Source organism: Hippopotamus amphibius, chromosome 3, assembly GCF_030028045.1.
Source record: "Hippopotamus amphibius kiboko isolate mHipAmp2 chromosome 3, mHipAmp2.hap2, whole genome shotgun sequence".
Taxonomy (NCBI): Eukaryota; Metazoa; Chordata; class Mammalia; order Artiodactyla; family Hippopotamidae; genus Hippopotamus; species Hippopotamus amphibius.
Window position 1 is genome coordinate 149,614,040 of NC_080188.1, and position 22,288 is coordinate 149,636,327.

The 22,288-nt window shown below is 36.0% G+C and overlaps 1 protein-coding gene across 13 annotated transcripts in view; it reads right to left on the reverse strand.

Annotated features, from left to right (window-relative positions):
- SDCCAG8 (SHH signaling and ciliogenesis regulator SDCCAG8) overlaps positions 1–22,288 on the reverse strand; it is a 250,152-nt gene that overhangs the window by 167,272 nt on the left and 60,592 nt on the right. For all 13 annotated transcript variants that reach the window (XR_009052717.1, XR_009052716.1, XR_009052718.1 and 10 more), the window contains 3 exons: positions 17,862–18,014; positions 10,535–10,669; positions 7,493–7,609 (listed from right to left, as the gene is read on the reverse strand). Coding sequence is in view for 7 of the 13 variants with exons in the window: in XM_057728148.1 (XP_057584131.1) it covers positions 7,493–7,609; positions 10,535–10,669; positions 17,862–18,014 (405 nt within the window). In the remaining 6 variants the exon portion in view is untranslated. The remainder of the gene's footprint in view (positions 1–7,492; positions 7,610–10,534; positions 10,670–17,861; positions 18,015–22,288) is intronic.

Genomic DNA, 22,288 nt, shown 5'->3' on the forward strand with positions numbered 1-22,288 from the left:
CTAGTGCTCTGGTCTGGGCAGGCCAAGCCCTCTTGAATGGCTGTAGTCTGTGTGAGGAGCCGGGAAAGGGATGTGCTAAGCCTCCAGCACTGAAAGAGGGTGTGAAGAACACTGGAGAGCAATTCTGTCATCACCAGGACCAAGTGATTACATGTACTAACGGCATGCCCAAGTGGCCCAATCCCAGTCATTTTTTAGAGATAGAAGTGAGACCGCAGGTGATAGTTGGATAGTCCTGAAGTCTAGCTCTCAGAAGCCATCATTATCTCCAATATACTCCCCAAAAGCCTTCTGAAGAGAGTATACAGCACTACAGACACATAAGAGAGAACAGAGTCGAAAAGGATTTTACTTTAATCTGTAGGTGCTACATTACGAGTAGAAGACAAATACCACTACCAGCCACTTTAACACATACAATGAAATATTCTTAGGATATTTTCAGAATCAAATAAAAGACAATGGACCTCAGAGGTCCATTAGCTGGGTCTTTGGGTAAAGCATATTACTGCTACTGTTTAAAACTAAAAATTTCAGGGAAGAAATTTCCATGGCCTGCTGCAGCAATTTATTTCAATCTTCTCACTGTCAGAAAGTTTTTATTTCAGGCTGCTGTGTTTTCCAGTTGTTGTGATTAAATCTCTCTGTCCTTATTCTTTCCATACTAAAGATCAAGAACAGGTGTTTAACTTTCTCCTTGAAATGATGTGTCAAATCTTTAAAGACAGTGAAGCAATGTTTCAGTCTTCTCCAAGTGGAAGGGTACAATTCTTCAGCTTTTCTTTATTACTTTTATTCCTCTGGCCTTAAGTAGGACTTACCTTTAGGACGCGTAGGGCTTCTTTTCATCTTTACACAAAGCCATACAAAATAGATGTACTACTCCCAACAGTCTCGTTAACTCAGTTGAACTTATGAAATAACTGTGTTGATACAGTCCATATTTTTTAACGTCAGCACTAAAGTGTGGAGTCCTGCTGCTGTAGATATGAGCAACCCTCAAATCCTTTCCTGCGCTAATTTTCTAGCCAAAATTTTCTGATCCATTTCTTTCGTATATGTGCTCTACCCTTAAATATTTGCTTTGATTACCCCATTCAGGTAATTTGTAACTTCAATTCAATATTAGCCACAACTACAAAGTTATAACTTACACAATACTGATAAGTCTTCTTATCTCTGAAAAAAATGAAGCAACCTAAAAATTTTGTAATATAGAACAATTTATTTACTTATAAAAATTTGTATTCTCATCCAAGCCATTACTAAGCCATGTGCCACTAATAAGATAATAAAACTATAAGCAGTCACATAGCTGCTTATGCCATTAGATGATTAAGAGACCAGGGATCAGGCACATTTTCTATATTGCAAAATACTCTAAAACCATTAAGTTATAATTTCAGATTCAGAAGTCTTCAGTCTCAAGGCTCTACATTTTAGTAGGGCAGGGAAAACTTAAAATTTTATCTTTATACTAAGGGCAGGGGTTGGCAAGCTTTTTCTGTAGAGGCTCAGATAGTAAGTATTTCAGTTGTGGTGGGCTATGGAGTCTCTGCCACAACTTCTCAACTCTGCCTTTGCAGCAGGAAAGCAGCCATAGACAATACATTAATAAATGAGTGTTGGACTTCCCTGGTGGTACAGTGGTTAAGAATCCGCCTGCCAATGCAGGGCACACGGGTTCAAACCCTGGTCCTGGAAAACCCCACATGCCGCAGAGCAACTAAGTCAATGTGCCACATCTACTGAGCCCATGTGCCCTAGAGCCCACGTACCGCAACTACTGAAGCCAGGGGCTCTAGAGCCTGTGCTCCGCAATAAGAGAATCCACTGCAATGAGAAGCCAGTGTGCCGCAATTAAGAGTAGCCCCTGCTTGCCACAACTAAAGAAAAGCCTGTGCACAGCAACGAAGACCCAATGCAGCCCCCCAAAACAACAACAACAAACCAAATGTGTCGCTGTGCTCTACTACAATTTTATTTGTAAAAACAGACTGCAGGTCAGATTTGGCCCATGGGCTGTAGTTGGCCAGCCCTCTTTCACAGATACAGGACACCTGCACATGTTAAACACGCATTCATATCTGCATATGTAAACAGGAGTGTACGTATGTGCATTAGCACACCAAATCTCTGTCTGCCTATCCCCATAGCCATGGTGGCTTCATGGGCAGGTGATCAGTGTGCTCATATATGGCCCTGTGTTCAGAAGGGCCCTGAACTTGCAGTTTAATGCTCTGTGGTCAACGTCTTAAAATCCTCAGTGATTTGATATTGGAATTTGTGTTTTATACTGGAATTTATGTGTTTATATACCATTTGTCTAATGGTACAACAGAAGCCCCATTCACATCTGTGTTCTTGTCTCTCCACTGCCTCATGGCAGCCCTGGAGCAATGCTCAGACACTTGTTCCCTTCCAGCTTCCTCTTCCCAGCCCCTGCTTTGGGACCTTGCTGCTCTCCACCTTGGGTGGGACCAGGTCACAGCAGTGTTAGGAGGATGCATGTGTCCTACTGTTATCCTTTACCTCTGGTGGGAGCCTGGATGTGAGCCTGGGAAAGGCTGGGTTGAGTATGTACAACCCTAACATCCAAGGATAGGACATGGAGTTGACCATCCCTGCTCCTGCCTGGCAGCACCACAACACACTCAGTGTACTCAGTGTGGAGCCTCTGCCCACCCTGATTCCAGTACCAAGTGTGTCCTTGTGTGGGGGCTGCAATCTCTAGTGGGTTGCCCAGTTGACCACATTAGGATGGAGAAGATTGACTCTCTCCCCTCCCCACTAGGGCATGGTGTATAGGTTCTGTGGCTGGTGGCATGGAGAACCCGGAAACCATGGATCCATCTGCATATTCAGTCATGTGGCACCTATGGGGGTCTGCATTCCCTCCCTGTGGCCATGAGTATCCCTGCGTTGGAGGAAGTCAGACATTAAATAGCAAATAAAAACACCATGACATGCAGACGGCGGGAGGAAGAAGGAGAAGGGTAGAGGAAGAGAGAGAGAGAGAGAGAGAGGAAAGGCTGACTGCAGGAGAAGGGAAAATGTTTTATCATTTAGTACCTTTAACATCACTTTTTTCCTGCTTTTTGAACAAAGGGCCCTGTATTTTCATTTTGTACTAGGCCCTGATCAAAGATTAGGGGCTGTAAAGAATCATCTTCTGAGGCTCATCTACCAAGATGGAAGCTAACAGAAAATTCCACTTATGCATCACTCATTTCAGACTCAGCTAACCTTTGTACTGCCAGCGTAATAACAGGCTTCCTGCAGCCTTCCTAAATCTTAAATGTAAGGCTCTGAAATTAATTATGTATTTTGGATTTCAGACTAAGGGGCTCATTTCAGAATATGATGATTGGGGTTGCTGCTGTGTAGCCATTTCCTTCAGAGAGTTTGCTACAGGATTAATTTATATTTCCTTAGAATGATGATAAGGTACCTTATAAATATAAGGCACAATCAAAACATTATGCATGAAATTTACTGATAACAACAGACAAAGTTGAAATTTTTCTAACATTTCCCTTTATTTCCTATTAAGGAAGGTAATACTATAACACTCTAACACACAAAAACATGTTTTCCTGATTTGAATAAACTGTAAAACAAATATTGTAGAGATGGTCAGAAAATTTGAATATGGGTTGGGCATTATATGATATTGAAGAATTATTGTTGCAGGGGACATGGGTTTGAGCCCTGGTCCAGGAGATCCCACATGCAGTGGAGCAACTAAGCCTGTGTGCCACAACTACTGGGCCTGCACTCTGAGCCTGTGTGCCACAACTACTGAGCCCACACACTGTAACTACTGAAGCCCATGCACCTAGAGACCATGCTCCACAAGAGAAGCCCTCACAATGAGAAGCCCAAGCTCCGCAGTGAAGAGTAGCCCCTGTTCACTACAACTAGAGAAAGCCCACACAAAGCAACGAAGACCCAATGCAGCCAAAAATAAATAAAAAGTCTTTAAAAAAAAAAGTCACCTGCTCAGAGTCACCCAGTTAGGAAGTGGCCTGTTATAACACCCCTGAGGTTCCCGCAAATAGAAGCTGAGGTAGACAGCTAGGAAGGGGCAGAGCCGTGGTTCTCATATATTTAAACTATTATCTCACAGCAGCGATACAGGTTGATTCCAATTGAGCAGCAATTTGTCTAGTGTGTAAAGAAAAAGTTTCCTCTCATGGGTAGACCTAGAGACTGTTATACAGAGTGAAGAAAGTCAGAAAGAGAAAAACAAACATCGTATACTATCACTTATATGTGGAATCTAGAAAAATGGTGCAGATGAACTTATTTGCAAGGCAAAAATAGAGACACATAAAGAACAAACATATGGATACCGGTGGTGGGGGGGGGGGGTGTGTGGATGGGATGAATTGGGAGATTGGGATTGACATATATAGACTACTATGTATAAAATAGATAATGAGAAGTTACTCACTCTACTCAGTACTCTGTGGTAACCTAAATGGGAAGGAAATCTAAAAAAGAGGGGATATATGTACACATATAACTGACTCACTCTGCTGTACAGCAGAAACTAACACAACATTGTAAAGCAACTGTACTCCAATAAAAATTAATAAATAAAAGAAAAAAGAATTATTGTTATATTGTTAGATGTGATGATGATGTAGTGACTATAAAAAAAATCTTTCATAGATGCACACTGAAGTATTTATAGGTGAAAACATAATGTCTCAGATCTGCTTTCCACACTTCAGCAAAAGCAGAAGAGAGGAAGAAGACAGAAGAGGAAGAAGAGAAGATGGAGAAGAAAAGGATGACAAAGATAACAAAGAAGATGACAATGAAGATGACGGAGAGAAAAAATGTGAGGTTGACGGAATAGGATTGGCAAAAATGAGGAGCCTAGGAGACGGAGACGTGGAAATTTACTATAAGAGTCTCTTTACCTTTATACATGTTTTTAAACTTTAAATTCCCATAATGGAGTGTGTATACATGTATATCTGTTGCCTACAAAAACTTTCTATTAAAATCAGGGCACAGATTTTTCATTCTCCTTCATATCAATTTTTTTTTTTTTTTTTTTTTTTGGTGCAAGAAGCTTCCTCTGAGGCTGTCAGGAGCTCTTTAAATTGAAGAGATACAAAGGAACTGATGGGAAGGATAATCTGCCCATCAGTTCCTAACACAATAAATAAAAAAAAAAAAAGGAAAAGGAGAAAATGGGAGGAAGAGATTGCCATTGTTACTCTCCTAACCTTTCCTCCTAATTATGCCAGAGTCAAGGCTTGGGTCACAAGGAAAATGATTATGGTGGTCAACCATTTGCCCTACTTTGTATACATCAAAAAAGCTCTTGTTCTCACCACATTCCAATCTGACAGTTTCCCAACAACTTTAAAAATGTATCAAGAGGCCAGATTAACAAAATATAAATAAAACAACAATATTACAAGGAACACCCTTTTTTGTAAACATAGAGATAGTCTTCTTGTTATTCTGAATTGCATGATATGTAACACTTTAAAAGTAAACTATGTTTTATATTATTATAGGTATTTCAGATAAACCTTCAACAAGCCCAGCTTTTAAAAGTTAAATGTAAATTTCTCTCCTGAGTGCAGATGGTGGCCAAGCAAAGTAGCTCTTCAGTCCTAAAGACAGAAGGTCAGGTCATGGCTGAAAGACCAAAGAACAATTGCTGCTTTGCTACTCCAGATCATCCATGGAATGAGACACCACTACTTTCTTTTTTTTTTTTTTGAAACTGTCTATTCAATACAAAATAGTAACAAAAAGTACCTATAAGATTTCCTCAAATTCTCTCCAAGAAAAAATACTAGTGAGCACATCACATCACAAACATCTTGTAAAACTGTTCAGAGGTTTTATTCCTAAGTTTCTGATGTCCTAAAAAGGCACATCTCTATCTGACACTAAAATCATTATAAAAATTGTTAATGTTTCACTATTTAGCAGGAACTATTTACAAATGAAAACTGCTCCTTTTAAAATCCTGCACCTTTAGTCTCCACATCATTAGTGGTTACTTAAAATCAGATATAGTGCTAAAAGACAAATATTTTTACACGTTATTCATTTACAAAGGATATTATAATCTTATTGTTCCTATAGTGTTTTTTCTCTCTAGAATACTAAAATGCAATTTTTAAATAACTTAGCATATTTTTCCAGTTAGTCCAAAATGTTATGCTAGCAGATGCTACAGAATAACAGAAAAGGTAGATAATAACACTAGTGAACATGACAATATGATACCTTTTTTAAAAAGTCATAACACATCAGAAAAAGAAAGTTCTGTGTTGGTTGGTAATCCTAGAAAGGATTTTTAATTCCACTATCAGGCACGCCCCCAACTGGATGGAATGAAACATTAATAGTTTCATTATTTGTACATGTTAATAATGAAAATTCTTCTGAAAATTTAAAACTCATTGGAACACTTTCAATATAGTGAAACAGAAGCAGAATTTGACTTTGGTTGTTTAGATTTTAATTTAGTGCCAGGGATTTCAGCTACAAGTTGAAAAACTTTTTGTACTAAATTTCATTATCCCTTTCATTTTCAATACTTTTCCCAATTGTCTTTGCATCATTTGCATAGACAGTTGATTGGATTGAAAGGGAAATATGTTGGAAAATATGGTAGAAAGTGTTTAACTTAGAAATATATTTCAAAAAAATTTACTTAGGGTTACCCACTTTTAAATCATAGCAATTTCTTTAAAATAATGACACTGAGAACTCAGTCTTATTTTAATTGAATAGATTTATCAACCTGCTTTCTCTGAAAATAAAGAATGAAAGCTTTCAGTGTTCTGCACTATAACAGAATTAGAAAGTCAAAAATCAGCCTATTAGAACTGCCTCTCTAAAAACTTTATCCACGTTGTCAATTAAAATTGAAGTATCTACCTAAATGCAAAACATCTGTTTGAACTGAAACTGAAGTAAGTGGCATTTTCCCCTAACATTTCCAGTTTTACTGTATTTAGGGTTCCTGAGCAAACGTATTCATGGTTATCTTAGTTAAAGCTGGTTTCACTCTGCCAACAATCAATTTGATTGACATATTTACATATCAACTCATCTCATCTCACAAATTTTATACTTCTCCACTTAAAATTGGATTCAAGTTGGCATCTTTCAAGAACTTTATGTACATATATTTTAGGTTCAAAATGTGCATTAGAACATTTTTTTTTTACTTTTGTAAGTAATAGATACACATATCCAAATGTATATTTATGACCTGTCAGATTGGAATTTCATATGCATGCAGTTGTATTCTCACAATTTCATGTGAAAGGTGATAATTTTAGGCAACTGTAGATGAAATTCTTTTAATAGTATAAATTGGATCATTCCATTAGTTAGAAACAATATAACAGAAATAAATGACTTAGGAACAAAACCACAACAATTTCAGAAAAAATCATTAGTTATGTCTTTTAATTGCTGCAGTTATGCTTGTATCAAATCTTACCTGATCTTTAATTTCAAGATCCCTTTTAGTTTTTGTTCTGTACTCTCTGTGCTCCTTTTCTGACTCATCCTTCTCCATTATGGTTTTATTCAGTTGATAGCGCATTTCTCCACACACCTGTTAGATTACAAAAACTAGATCAATAGCTGCTGGAATCTACCAGGCAATGCCTGCAATTAGATCTTATGGTGCCCCCTAGAGGTCATATAAATAAAATACAATAGAACTTGTCTAAGAATGGCATTTTCTATTAGCATATTCAATATATTCTGTTAAGATGTGGAGGTGATATCGGATACTATTGTCTTACAATTTCAAATTACAGATAAAGAAATACACAACCAGGGAATTTAAGTAATATATACAAGATTTTTCATGTAAAATAATAGTTTCAATGGCATAGTATCATCCAAAATACACTATCATCTCACTTTTAACAAGGTAAAATTATTAATTAAAATATTAAGCTATGTTATTATTCATTCAAATTGTCATGGTTAAATAGACACTCTATATTAAAAATTTTCCTTTCAACTCTTTATCAGGTATGCTTTTATTTAAAGAAATTTATAAAGGAAACTTCTCTCTGCTAATAGACTATATTATTAATATTTAGATATAGAGTAGTACCCAGCCAGTATTTACCACAGGCTTTGTAGATTATGTCAATTTTACCATGTACAATACTATGTATTTAAGATAAGAAAGTTAAAAGTCATAGATTGCAACTAAGCCCACTCTGCTTAAACTATGGCATTCAACATAAAAGGAAAATATACATGTAAATGAAATGACTTTAATATATCGTTAAACACACACAATATCTTAAAATTACGTATCATCCTTTATACAATCTTTTTTTTTTCAATCCAGGGCATCTACAGACAGATAAATACATTTGGAAAATGTAATTAGCAGATAAATCTAAATAAAGAAGTTATGAACTTTTGAGATAACAGAACTTGTAGAGAGATCAATACACACACACACATCAATACACACATTTTCTAAGTCTGCTTCTAAGCTACAAATACAAGTTTTTAAAAATCATGTAGCACCCAATGGCTATACCTGCTTGAGACTTTGCAATTTTGATAGTTCTCCAAAAAATGATCGTCAGAATTTTAGAAATTAGTTTAATCATTACTGAAATATTAGACTCTTATAAAACCTATATGAATTTCCAATGTTCAAATAAAAAATACTTTAAAAATAATCTGTGTTCAAAAATTATAGTGACAAGACGAAGAAAAAGTTAGTAAGCTTCTCCCCCAGTGACCCTCAAAAAGCTAAAAAAAGAATAAAATTACTAAAAATTGTATTTGAAATTCAAATATTTTTAATGTGTGAGAGTTGCTCCTTCCCATTTCAAAAATATTAGTAATTCACAAAGTTACTAGTTAAAGCTAAATAAAATTCAAAAATTAGAGGAGCCTTAATTGACTTTCTTCACTATTCCAACCTGATTTACAGATATGAATAAAATTTAAAAATCCAAATTATAATACCAGAACATAACAATTACACAACCATGGTGTTTAAAACCCAACACCAGTACAAAATTATTATATATAATAAATATCTAAGCATTAGGTCCTATTTTAAATGATTTTATCCCTTAATTTTATTTTTAAAGTTTCCTTGCCTCACTAATTTCAGTTTAAAATGCATTTGCTTAGTTTATCCATAACACTTAAATTTCATCTAAAATAAATCAACAAATTAAATTTAACTAGAATTATATTATCACAGGGTTGGAAGCAACCTTAAGGCACTCCTCTGATGCTTGAGTCTTTTTTGGACAGTTCTAAAGACAGTATTCATTCTTTACTGTACCATATTTCAACAGAAAGTTCTCTCCTCTCAAAATCCTCATCATAGCTTTTACCTATCAATCCAGGTTAACAATTTCCTGCACCATTTCCTTTACTTCTACCCCTACCTCCACACAAACACATCAATTAAATTGGCAAATATGATATTTTAAGCTTCTACATCAGCTAGCTTGAATTTTAGAAAGCAAATGAAGAGCTATATAAATTCAAGGGAAAAACATGAAAAAATAGGCTTCCTTTCCTAATATATATTGAAGTTAATTTAAACTACTGAGTTATAAAGCAATAATGGTATTAAAAATGTGTCAAAATTTAGCAAAATATGTTGAGAAGTAAAATGCAGTATGAAATGGGTATGCATTTTAACAAAATTATCTGTTTATGTATTGGTGAAAAATTGATTTGTTACATCATGCACGTCCATATTTAGTTAGTTTTAAAGCAATGATTACTGAAATCTACATAGACTTCTAGTGCTTTTTTTAAATTGATATATAATTGATGCATAATATTATATGTTACAGATGTACAATATAGTGATATCCAGTTTTTTCCTTTTTTTGTCAATCCCAAACTCCCTAACTAGCCCTCCCCACCATGTAGCTTAGCCAGCTAAGACCATTAAGCATTTTAGTTCTTGGTTCGCAAGTGTGTGATGCTCATAGTGCAGACACTGTGATACCACAGTGTAAAGTATAAATTTAAGGACCAATAGAATAAGAGATTGTAGTATTAGAATCTTGATTTTAGAGAACAGGTCTGAAAGGAATGAGAGGTGGAGAATTTTTTGTTACACACACTTTTCATGTTGTAAATAAATATATGTCTTTTAGTATTATTGTGAAGACCAAACTTATGCTATCTCTGGCAAAAAAAATTACTCCTAGTTGACTAATTTAGAAATATAAGTTTTATCAAATATTCAATAATTAAAGTAATAAAACTTGCTTATTTACAAGTCTGTCTCAGCAATTTAACCCTTAGGCTCCTTGAGGACATTATTTATGTCTAATTCATCTTTGTATTTGCAGCACCCAGAAAAGGGTCTGCGGATAATAAGCAAATGTTTGCTGAATGACCATTATGTGGACCTTTATTATCCCGAAATGAAATTTTTCTACTCTAGACTTCTGAGCTTTGTACACTAGGAAAAAGTTTCAAAATAAAATATTTAAGTAATTAGTAAACTAAAAATCTCTCTTTGTACCTTTGTGATATCCATTTCCTGGGAAGCAAGCTGGTTTTGAATTTCCTCTAGTTGGTTAACAGCTGAAATCTTTTCTCTTGTAACCTTTTCCACCTGGGCCTCCAGTTGGGCAATATTCTGAGATAGTGTCAACATCTGTAAGAGGAAGTAAAACTTCTAAATGATAATGTCATTTGACAAAATAAATATTTAAAATACCTTGAATTAATAGAGTCTCAGCATGGCCACTGGGCTCTCTCTGTAAGTCATTTCTCTGTGGATTGGGTATCTCCATTGCTCTGCATTCTCAATTCATCTGTCTCCCTTGACCTCACATAATTACTTTTCTTTTTTTTCTAGTGGTAGGAACTTTTAAGATTTACTCTCTTAGCAACTTTCAAATATACAATACAGTATTGTTAACTATAGTCATCATGCTTTTTAAATATTAAAAATAGAATCAATTAGCAGACATTTATTGAGAAACTTCCATATGCTATACTAAACCTGTAAGAATACCAAAGTTTATGTCCTTTAAGAATTTCTAACCACTTTATATAGATAAGCCTAATATCTGAAAAATTCAGTAAGAATATAAACTAGTATTTTTAAAAAACACTAAGTTAATCTTAGTAATTTTGTACTATGGTAGTCATAAAAATAAAGGTGCTGAATTTATCCTCCATGTTAAAATATATTTCAAATTTTCTTGGTATATTATTTATCAACTAAAATTATTACATGCACAGTACTTAACACAGCACACTGTTTTTAGTTGTCTGTTTACTCATTAGACTAGAAGTTCCTCAAGAGCATATTCCTGAAGAGGTATGTTTGATGAGTGAATGAATCATTAGAATAAATGGCTTTTCTGAGGGACTCTATGGATATTAGGTTCTTAGTTTTTCTTCCCAGGGTTAGAAACGCTTTCTAGACCTTAGATATAACCTGTATAGTTTTTGGTTTGCAATTACATTCTACTCCGCTCTGATAAGTCAAACTTTTCTAGGCTATTAATTTCTCATTTTTATTAGCAGTTTTAAAGTAATGAAGAAATGCTACCTTGCCCCAGATCAAAACATGCAGGGATAGCTATCAGTTTTTAACCAGCTAAAACAAAAACTGATAACAGATTTGAAATAATATTTGAAATCTACCATTGTACACTAACACGGGTGTGAATTCAGTTTTACAACTGAAATCAATAAATAAATTTTGTAATAAAACTCAAGATTGCCTTTGTCAGCTAACTAAAATGACAATATGAAAATAATGAGCCCTAGCAGCTATTTTCTAATTTAGATGGTAGATGTTTTAATTAACTTTGCTGGGGATTGTGGAAAACTGTACATTTAACTTACAGTTGTTTACATGTCCTTCTCATCATCAAGAGATTAGCCACAAATCTAATTTGCACTTAAAATTACTTTTACTAATACCAAGCTACGAACTATCCTTATGCATATTACAAACTGAAACAAAAATTAAAGGTCCAAAGAAATTAAATGTAACAAATCAAAAATATTAATTGAATTTCCTTAATTTAAAAATTCAAGTTCATGAGTATTATGAACCATATTATGAATATGTAATTCCAGGTTTCCTGGAACCATACAACAACAATAAACTTTAATTACCAGCTACTAAAAATCATATATTACTTATTTATGTGGATCTTATGGTAAACATATTAATATTGTGTGGTTCTTTTGAAAGTAAATGTGCAAACATTTATTTTGCTAATGGTAAATTCTAAGTCAGTTTCTATAGCATGTAACAAATTGTACACCTTCCACATGATTCCCTCCCTCTGCCACCCGTCACTTCTTTCCTCGGCCCACTACCTGTCTGCTCCCTTCTGTCACCCACTTCTCGAGGCCTCCCCTCCTGTTGTCACACCTTCTTTTTCCCCATGCCCACCATCTGGAAGTCAACATTACACTGCAGGAGCTTCTCCATCCACATCTGTTGCAGAAGCAGAAGTAACACAGACAGCTGCAACACTGCTGGATGTCCAGGGTGTTGACATCAGGTAAGTCCTTTAAACTTTGACAGGGGCAAGCAAGAGACAAGGACACCCAGGATGGGAGAGCTTGATAGAAATCTCTATACTAAAGCAGTCCCTAGTGTACTGAATGTTGTATAAACTGGCATTCCTCATAAAAAAGGTACAAGAATTAAGGATTCTAGCAATGGGCTATTATCAAGGGAGCCAACTGAGAAAATTCAAAACCACAGGTGGCATTCAATAAATAGATGATTGAAGGACTGACTGAACTAACAAACTTAGTGGCTTAGTGCAACCAAAGACCATTACTGATGTCAACAGGCAAACTCACAGCAAGTACTGTTCATGGGGGAATGATGCAAAATCTGTCTAGGTAGAAGGCATCTGCTCTCCTACAGCTTCCCACACAAATGAAAATTTTAAAGCAGTAAGAAGAAAGGAAAGAAGAAAAATAATAAAAAGAAAGAAAATCAAGTCTCACGAGCATTCCCACCACTAGGAAAGCAGGGTCGCTTGCTCCAGCACTAACCATGAGAACTTACAATGTTATGATTAATTGTTCAGACTCCCTATTAAATTAACTTCCTGTGCTAGGCAGTGTGATAATTTTCTCTTTTAATTCCCTTGGGAAAGGAATGTATTGGATTAACTTTCAGTTGAAAGAATGAAAACTAAGTAATTTTCCCAAGTCCATTTAAGCTAATAAATAAAAAGTAAAGCTGGACTCTATATTAAAATGTCTCCTTTTACTAACACAAAGGTCCAAGAAGTCTACCCAATAGTGCGAATTCTCTCTTTCACTAGAGTGAGAATAACAGCTGCAAGCTAAAATTTGTTAAATGTCTACTTTAAGCCAGGTATTATATTAGGTACTTTCAAAACATTCTTATTTGAGCCTATCAATTCTGTGGATAGATCAACTCCCGTTATTTACTACTGTAAAATCTGCAGAGGTTAAATGAATTTTTAAAGGTCACATTAAGGTCAAATTGGATTCAACACTAAATCCTTCTACTTCAAAGTTTCTTTCTGCCATTTCCTGTGAGAGTACTTGCTTCAGTGCTAGGATCACTTTCAGCTCTCTATTCATACATCTTTATTTAGGGCAGGATCTTGAGATTAAATGTCAAATAAGGCTTACTGGGGGCCAAAAAAAAAAAAAAAAGGACTCAGACTCAGAAATGTACTCCTGTTGCCACTTTTATTCACGAAATAATTATCAGTTTAAGAAAGTTATACATAAAAGCCCCTGGAATATTCCCTGGCATACTTCAGACTTCCTTTATTTCTTCTTATCAGGAATTCTCATCAACATATTTTTACATAGTAGAACTACTCAGCAAAGCAAAAGTGTTCACTAAACAACCCAGGAAAAAAGTCTCCTAGGCATGAATGGTAGCTGATCTTTGCTCTTGACCCCCTTCTCTCTCTCTCACACACTAAGCTCAGCTCGAAACTTTTACCTTCCTCCACACCTTATTCATGTCGGTATATCTCCCTCACACTCTGCATTTCTAAATCCTATTTTTTTGAAGCTCGGTTAAAATGCCACCTTCTCCACAAGGTTTTCCACGATCTCTTGCAGGCAGAAATCTGTTCTGCTTCTCTGAACTCTTGGTATTTCAGTCATGCCTTTCCAGTGGCAAGGGGCCTTCTTCCTTCCACTTGTATTCATTCAATAAATACATATTGAGCACATTTTATGTGGGAGGAATGTGGCAATAAGGCAATGAGGATGTTAACAAACGATTACATGCAAGGGAATCATAGTAAATTCGGGGAGATAATTCAATAAGATTGCAATAAATTTAGTTATAGAAGCCCATAGGAGGGGCTCACGGAAATTCATCATTGGGAGACTGTGAGAAGAAGTGGTATCAAAAACTCTGAAGGATCAGTCAGAGAGGGCAGAGGAAGATTCCTCTAGGCAATGGTGGTGGGGGGTGCAGGGACGGAACGGGAGGGGCAAAGCCCTGCAAAAGCCTGAAATGAGAAAATAGTATGGCAGATTGGCATGTCTGCACATTTGAGGAAGTGCAAGTAGATCACTATGGTGGTTATACAGGAAGAAAGGAGAAGGGAGATGAGACCGGAGAACCAAAGAGTGGAAGAAAAATGTAGAATCTCTACACTATAGTAAAAGAACCTAAATTTTATCCAAGGGGTTAGAGAGAGACATGAATGGATTTTAAAGCAAGAGACTGACCTATTGACTGTTCATTTTAGAAAGATCATCCTTGGATCTTTAGGTAAGAGAACAGATGAGAAAGGGGTGAGAGTGAAAGCAAGAAGACCAGCTGGGGTTGTCGGAATCATCCAAGGGTGAGATATGGAGAGCAGAAGGATGGAGAAACTGGACAATGTAAAATTGGTAGGGGCCTGAATCTCTAGAACTTGGTGACTTAATGATGTACAGGATGAGGGAGAAGGAGGAGACAAGGATGACAGCAAGATTTCTGAGTTGGGCAAACAGATGGGTGATTAGTAGTTCTACTACGAGAGGGAAGATGGAAAATGAAGCTGGTTTGGGAGCTCACTAGAGAGCTAAAGATTTAGCAATCAATACCATATATATGAAATTAAAGCCACAGTAGTGCTACAGACACCTAAATCTAAAGCTCTCTGCTAAACTATAGACCCTCCTATCAAGGTGCTTTCTGGATGTTTCTCCTTCATTATCCCAAAGGCACCTTAAACTCAGAGTAACCTAAAAGGCACACACCATCATTCTCCCAAATCAGGAGTATCGATTTAGAGAAATCAAAGAAAGAGAACCTTTTAAGGAGAATAAGAACGAAAAAATATTCACTAAAAATAGCACAAGGAGGTCTTCAGTGAACATAGTGATGGTAATTTCAGCGACTACAGGCACAGAAGCTGAAATGCGGTGGGCTGTAGAGTGACTAAGCAGTAAGAAAATGAAGACAACATGTATGGACAAATCTTTCAAGAAACTTGACTATTAAGGGGAAGAGTAAGGAGGGATATGGAATTACTAAGGTGGCTTCCAGCCTTGGATGCACACTGGAATCGCCTGGACAATTTTGTAAAACACTGACACCTGGACCCTACCGTCAACTATTCTCCCATAATTCATTTGAGATGCGGATTGAGAGTTTTGGAACTTCTGTGTAGCCAAGATTGAGAATGACTGGATTAGATGAAAGACTGTTTCTTTCAACAGGTGAGAGAAATTTGAGACTATTTTCCTGGTGATAAGGAAAAGGCTCAATTGAAGGAAAGGTTGAAGATTCAGAAGAGAGTGGGGAACTAATGGAATTAGGTCTCTGAGGTGGTGGAAGAGTATGGGATCCAGAGCAAGAGGAAAGGATTAGGACTAAGCCACTCCCATTCTGATACAGTACAGGCGAAGTTTTACTTTAGGCAGAGGTGAAGAGGAAAATAAATAAGTTGAAGTGATTACCATCTAATGGCATCCACTTTGTTAGGTAAGTAAAGCTCTCTGCTGAGAATGAGGGGAAAGGTGGTATGGTAGAGAATTCGAGGAGAATAAAAGTGATTTGAAAGAGTCCTTGAAAAATGGGTCTTAGATATCATCAGTCCCCACCTGGACTACTATAATTACCTCCCACCTGATCTCCAGGGGTTTATTCTGGTCCCCCTTCAAATCTATTGACAGATGATTTCTCTCAAATATGAATGGTACCATGACACTGCCCAATTTAACTCCATTCAATGGTTTCTCATCACTTTTTGGATAACATTTAAAATCCACCACTTGGATTTTAAGACCATTCATGATTTGGTCCCTGCATACTTATCCAAACTCATCTTCCACTATTCTCTTCCTTACTTCCTATGTTCCAGTCACCTGAGCCCTCTCTAAATTCCTAGAATGTATGATGCTTTCTAGCTTCAGAGCCTTGGGAGTGTTATTTTCCTTAGTCTGAAACTCTTCCCCTCAACTCTTCACCTGGCCACTCCTATTCAACTCCTTTGAGCCTCATTTGCAAAATCTCTTTCTTAGGAAAGTCTTTCATGACTGCCCAGACTAAGTCATATTTGCCTGTTATACATTCTCATGGTACTCCATACTGTACCTTCATGCCTTTATCACAGTGGTAAAAACTCATTTGTGGAAGTATGTGTTTAATGTCTACCTCTCCCACAAGTGTATAAACTTCATGAGGGAACTGCATCAGTCTTGTGACTACCACATTCCCAGGACCTCCAATTAATATGTGTTGAATCCTGAATGAATGGGAGAGAGAAGAATGTATACGACGACTGCTAGAAAGCATCAAAAGAATGGTGGACACTGAAGACCATAAGTGTATGGTGGTGTCATCTGCAAGATTATAGGATTTTTCTTCACCAGCTGAGATCACTAATCCAGGTCAGAGAAGGTAGATAGTTAGACTGACCTATAAGTAAGTTTTGACAGGCACAATTTTTTAAAAAGGATAAGAGAATAAGGGAGTTTACCTTGCCTCAGGTACCTGTAAGACTTAAAACTCACTGGGCAGAATTTGTGATTTTTCTCTTTATATAGCCTCAGGCTTACACACTGCCTTGCACACAGCAGATACTCAGTAGATATTTGGTGAATGAGTTAATTATCACATGTTGGAATACTGTAAGATAGCATGTAGGGTATAAGCTGTGAGCCTACTTTGAAAAAACAAAATATGTAACTGTTGTTTGGGTTACTTCACGGACCACATCTTGCTCAATTTTACTCTACTGTAGCAACTTTAAAGCTAGGTTCCACTAAACTCTGTATTCTAGTCTGTTCCTGTTTTTCAAATACTGCCCATCTCATGTTATCTGTTCCTTCTGCCTCTAATTTCTCCCTTCCATTTATTCATCTGGTTATAGTCATTATTCATCATGTAATTTGTTAGAACCTATTTTGTATAGAGTATATCATCACTTTTTTTTTTTTGGTTACTTGGTTTCTTACAAGTTTTTCATCTTCTTAAAGTCTAATTTGGGAGTGGGGGATAAAATGGGGGAGTCATCTCTCCTTGATTTAACCAAGGTTGAAACAAAATCTGGATATCTGCAGAGGACCTGCTCTCCTCTGACAGAGAGGGCATCAAACAGAGGGCATCAAACAGGATTAGAGTAAATTTCACAATTTCCTATCATGAAATCTAATTGATTATTTTCTTTGGAAAGGTCATAGAATATAACTTTTATTGAGAAGTACATTGAAGAATACAACATTTTTATGAACTCTAAGTTATAAGCAACTCGACTACTTAAAAGGTTTAAACATTTAAAGATCATTCAAGAATTGCAGCCTGTAGACTCATCACTTACATCACCACAAACATTTCTTCTGCAATATGGATAACAAATTGAACCCTTAAGTACCTTTGAGCCCATATCCTCTCTTTCTTTTGTTATTTCTCTTTTCATCATCTCTTTCTCAAAGGTTCTTTTTTCTTGCTGAGATGCAAGCTCTTTCTCAAGTCGCTCTGTCTGCCTCTCCAGTTCATTCTTCAACTGTTCGCACTGGATTAAAGCCTGCCAGAATAAGACAGGGTAAAATGGGACCTTAGAATTTAGAAGAAATAAGGGGGAAATGAGACAATTAAGCTTTAATTTTATTTAAAATAGTTACAACTCACTGTAAAGTCAAAGTAAAGAATATTTTTATATTTGTTTGTCAACACCACTTACTGATTCAAATGTTACATGTATTCAAATATTACACTTATTCACATATTTCAGTTTTCACAACTAAGGCTGTATTAACTAATCAACTAAGAAAGTTCAGGTAACAAACCTTGATAAGGGCCACAGAGGAGTTTGAATTTTAAAAAAGGGGTCAGAAAAACCAAGTGTTTTAGTATTTTCAATTATATACCATGTTTATACCACAAGAAATATGTGTTTAATTTAACTGATATTTCATTTGGATATGGTTAAAAATTATTTGTACCTTAAATTGTAAATAGATCAAAATTTTAAGATGAGATGTATTTATCATTACATACAGGTATCTATTGTTTAACATTATATAATAATCAAGTTTCATTAAATATAAGCAAGATAAGATTTGGTTCACCCTCCTTATACACATAATTAAAGTAAAAATTAGGTAATAATCAAGTTTAGATAAGGAAAGACTCAAAACAGCACTTACAACCTAGTTTTGTAAAATGAGAAGTGTCATACTTCATTTCTGGCAATTTAAAAGTCAGTAATTGTCCTTTAGTCTAAATTTCCCACTCTGAATTTCCAAAAGTAAAAACTCTCTAACTTCCTTTTGGTTATATTCACGATATCTTTATGCATAATACCCAATAATAAACTAAATTCAAAATCTCAAGAAAAAAAAAACCCAATAAAATTGAGGTGCTTGCCATAGAAAATCTGAGTTCTACTACGGTGTCAGTCTTATCCCAGTGGCTCCTCACAATATCCTCCACAGTCAACCTCTATGTTCTTCCCCTGAATTGAGATAAAGAAACTCAAGTCTCATACGACTTATATACTGTGTAATTATAATTTGATAGTCACAGTTGTTGTTAATGGAGATGGAAGAAGTCTCAGTAAGCACTGTAAGTTTTATGCATTGCTATGCTTCCCTCTGGTGAAAGCTATAATAAATATAGACAGTAAATATCTAGGCTATGTGAATTTTCTTCTTATTGTCATGAAAGCATTAAGCCCTAATTTCTTTCAAACTCTTCTGGAAATGTTCTATACTCCTAGGCATAAAATGAGGAAAAAATGCAATTGTCTCAGATTAACTGATAGCAAATACAATGCCTGAAAAAAGATTCTCCTAGGGAATTAGTCCCAAGTCCAATTCTAGTTGGAAATGTCTGGAGAATAAAATTTTATATTAGATTTTAAAAGAAATGGAAAAGTAAAATTTTTCTATACTTTAAACCCTTGGAGCTTGAAATATTATGAATTAGAGATTTTTGTGCTTCAGAACACAATTGCTCTCGCATAAAATATTTTATATGAACCTAATAAAAATGTTCATAACATTCACTGATATATGAATATCATGAAAGAATAACATGATTATGGAATATACACTAATATATCTAATCAGAATGTTTTTCATTGAATAAAAACTCAGGAATCAACCTTATGAAGTGCAGGAACAGTGGACGGAACTGCTGAAGATCAGGCTAACATGAAGAGCAGCTAAACTCAATTCAAAGAATTCAATCAATTCAGGAACAAGGAACAGCAAATGATCCTGACAGGTAAGAGGCCTTATGCCAAGATGATATAAACAAAAAGCACAAGGGAAAAGTTGTAAATCACTTAAACAAAACTGCTGCTGAAGACTTGGTTTTGTGGATGGCCTTCTATAAGGAGTAGCCGCCAGTGAGAAGTGATGGTGAGTATGAAAGCAGTAATGAAATCCTGAATAAAAATATTAGGCTAAAAACTGGGTATTAGATCACTCTTGGTTTGTAACAAATGATTCCATGTAAAAGAGCTTGTACTTTTATTTGTTTTGATTTTAATATATATGCCTGGTCACAATGAAGAAAATATTAAGTAACACTTGGAATCAGAAAAGTTATTTAATCTTACAGTGGACCTCACATACAAGATTTAGGTCTACTAAATAAATATTTATACATCCTTTCCATTAAAGCTTTGTCTTTCAATTCTAAGACCCCCTCTCTCAGTTTTAGAATCCCAGATCATTCAGTAGTCTCTGATTATACTCCATATAATCATTCAGTAAAGGCATATAACAATCCTCAAAGACTAGGTCAATGAATGGTCAACTATTGGGTTGGCCAAAAAGTTCGTTTGGGTATTTCTGTTAAATGTTTGGCCAATCCAACACAATTAACTGATAGATCTTCACAGGTGACCAAGTTAATCCGGGGTCTGCAGCTGCCATTTCTCCTAGCAGTTTCCAAGGTCGTGGCTCCTTCCTTTCCTTGAGCACAACCCCTTCCTTGGTGGAAATGGCTGTAGGTCTTGGGGAGTTGGGGACTTACACAACCCTTACCCTCCAGTAGACTCAATCCTCAAAGGACCTTTTCTCTTCCGGGAAATTTATTTGTGGTCATTCTTTGCTGGCCACAGTAACACATTTTTCAAAACAATTTATCGGACTTGATAGTCCACGTCCTAATTTATTAAACCAAAAAGTATGCATTACTATCTTAATGGAGTCAAAACATTTTCCAAAATAAATCTGTACCTAGTCAACTTAATTTTTAATATAGGGAACCTCTCAGGAAATAGAAAAGTCCTTCCCAAGTGCGAGTGCTAGATTTCTAGATTTCCTTGTGATCAAAGAATTCATGATTATAGGATTAAAGAATTATGAGGGATAATAGAGCTCATACTTATGAACATAAACTTAAAAATTTATGAAAGTGTTTTCATTTTTTTCTGAAATATAGCCCACAAAATAAAAAATGATTTTCAACATGTTTTAAGTATTTAATTTACAAATAGTGCAAGCTATTTTTAATTTATAAACTCATCATTACCTATCATTCAGTCTATCCCTGTCTCCCATTTCAAGAATATTTATAATTCATAATTTGTTTTTGTTTTGTAGAAGATAGTGTATATATCAAGAAGCATTATATTCTATATTTATTTGTGCTTGCATCAAATGCTCAATGCTTTTCTGATTTTCCTTTTACTTTGGGTTTCTATTTCTTGCCTTTCCACTGTAGTCCAAGAAAAAGAATAATTTGAACACTTAAAAAGGGAAAAAAAACCTTTGGGTGACATTTATTCAACCTATTGGGTTGATTTTTTTTAATTAATTTTTTTATTATAAATTTATTTATTTATTGGCTGCATTGGGTCTTTGTTGCTGCATGTGGGCTTTCTCTAGTTGCAGCAAACCGAGCCTACTCTTTGTTGTCATGCATGTGGCCTTCTCATTGTGGTGGCTTCTCTTGTTGCAGAGCTCTAGGCGCATGGGCTTCAGTAGCTGTGGTGCGTGAGCTCAATAGCTGTGGCTCAGAGGTTCTAGAGTGCAGGCTCAGTAGTTGTGGTACACGGGCTTACTTGCTCCACAGCATGTGGGATCCTCCTGGACCAGGGATTGAACCCGTGTCCCCTGTGTTGGCAGGCGGATTCTTAACCACTGTGCCACCAGGGAAGTCCCAGGGTTGGTATTTTTTAAAAAATATTTCTTTAGAGGATTATCTCATTATAGATATGCTCATGGTAACATTATGCCAAAGCCAATAATTTCCCTTCCAATAGAGGCAGGCAGGTCTAAGGCCTAATTAATCTTTTCACCTTGTAGCTTTACCAAAACATCACTGCAAAAGCCTCTACTTTTGTTTTTTTTGTTTTTTACACATTTATTTATTTATTTATTGGCTGCGTTGGGTCTTTGTTGCTGCGTGCAGGCTTTCTCTAGTTGTGGAGAGCAGCGGCTACTCTTCTGCGGTGTGCAGGCTTCTCACTGTGGTGGCTTCTCTTGTCGCGGAGCACAGGCTTTAGGCACATGGGCTTCAGAAGTTGTGGCACACGGGCTTAGTTGCTCCGTGGCATGTGGGATCTTCCCAGCCCAGGGACTGAACCTGTGTCCCATGCATTGGCAGGCGGAGTCTAAACCACTGCGCCACCAGGGAAGCCCAAAAGCCTCCACTTTTCTACTCTCATTTATTCCTAGGTTATGCTTTTCTCCCTTTTAAAATTATTCCCAGTTGTAATGACTTGTAAATTTCAAAGAAAAATAAAAACATTTATTGATCACTTATTATGTGCCTGATACTTTGCTAAATGGCTTACATGGATTAACTTAACTCTCTCCCTGAATTTTAAGTGGTTTTTATCAC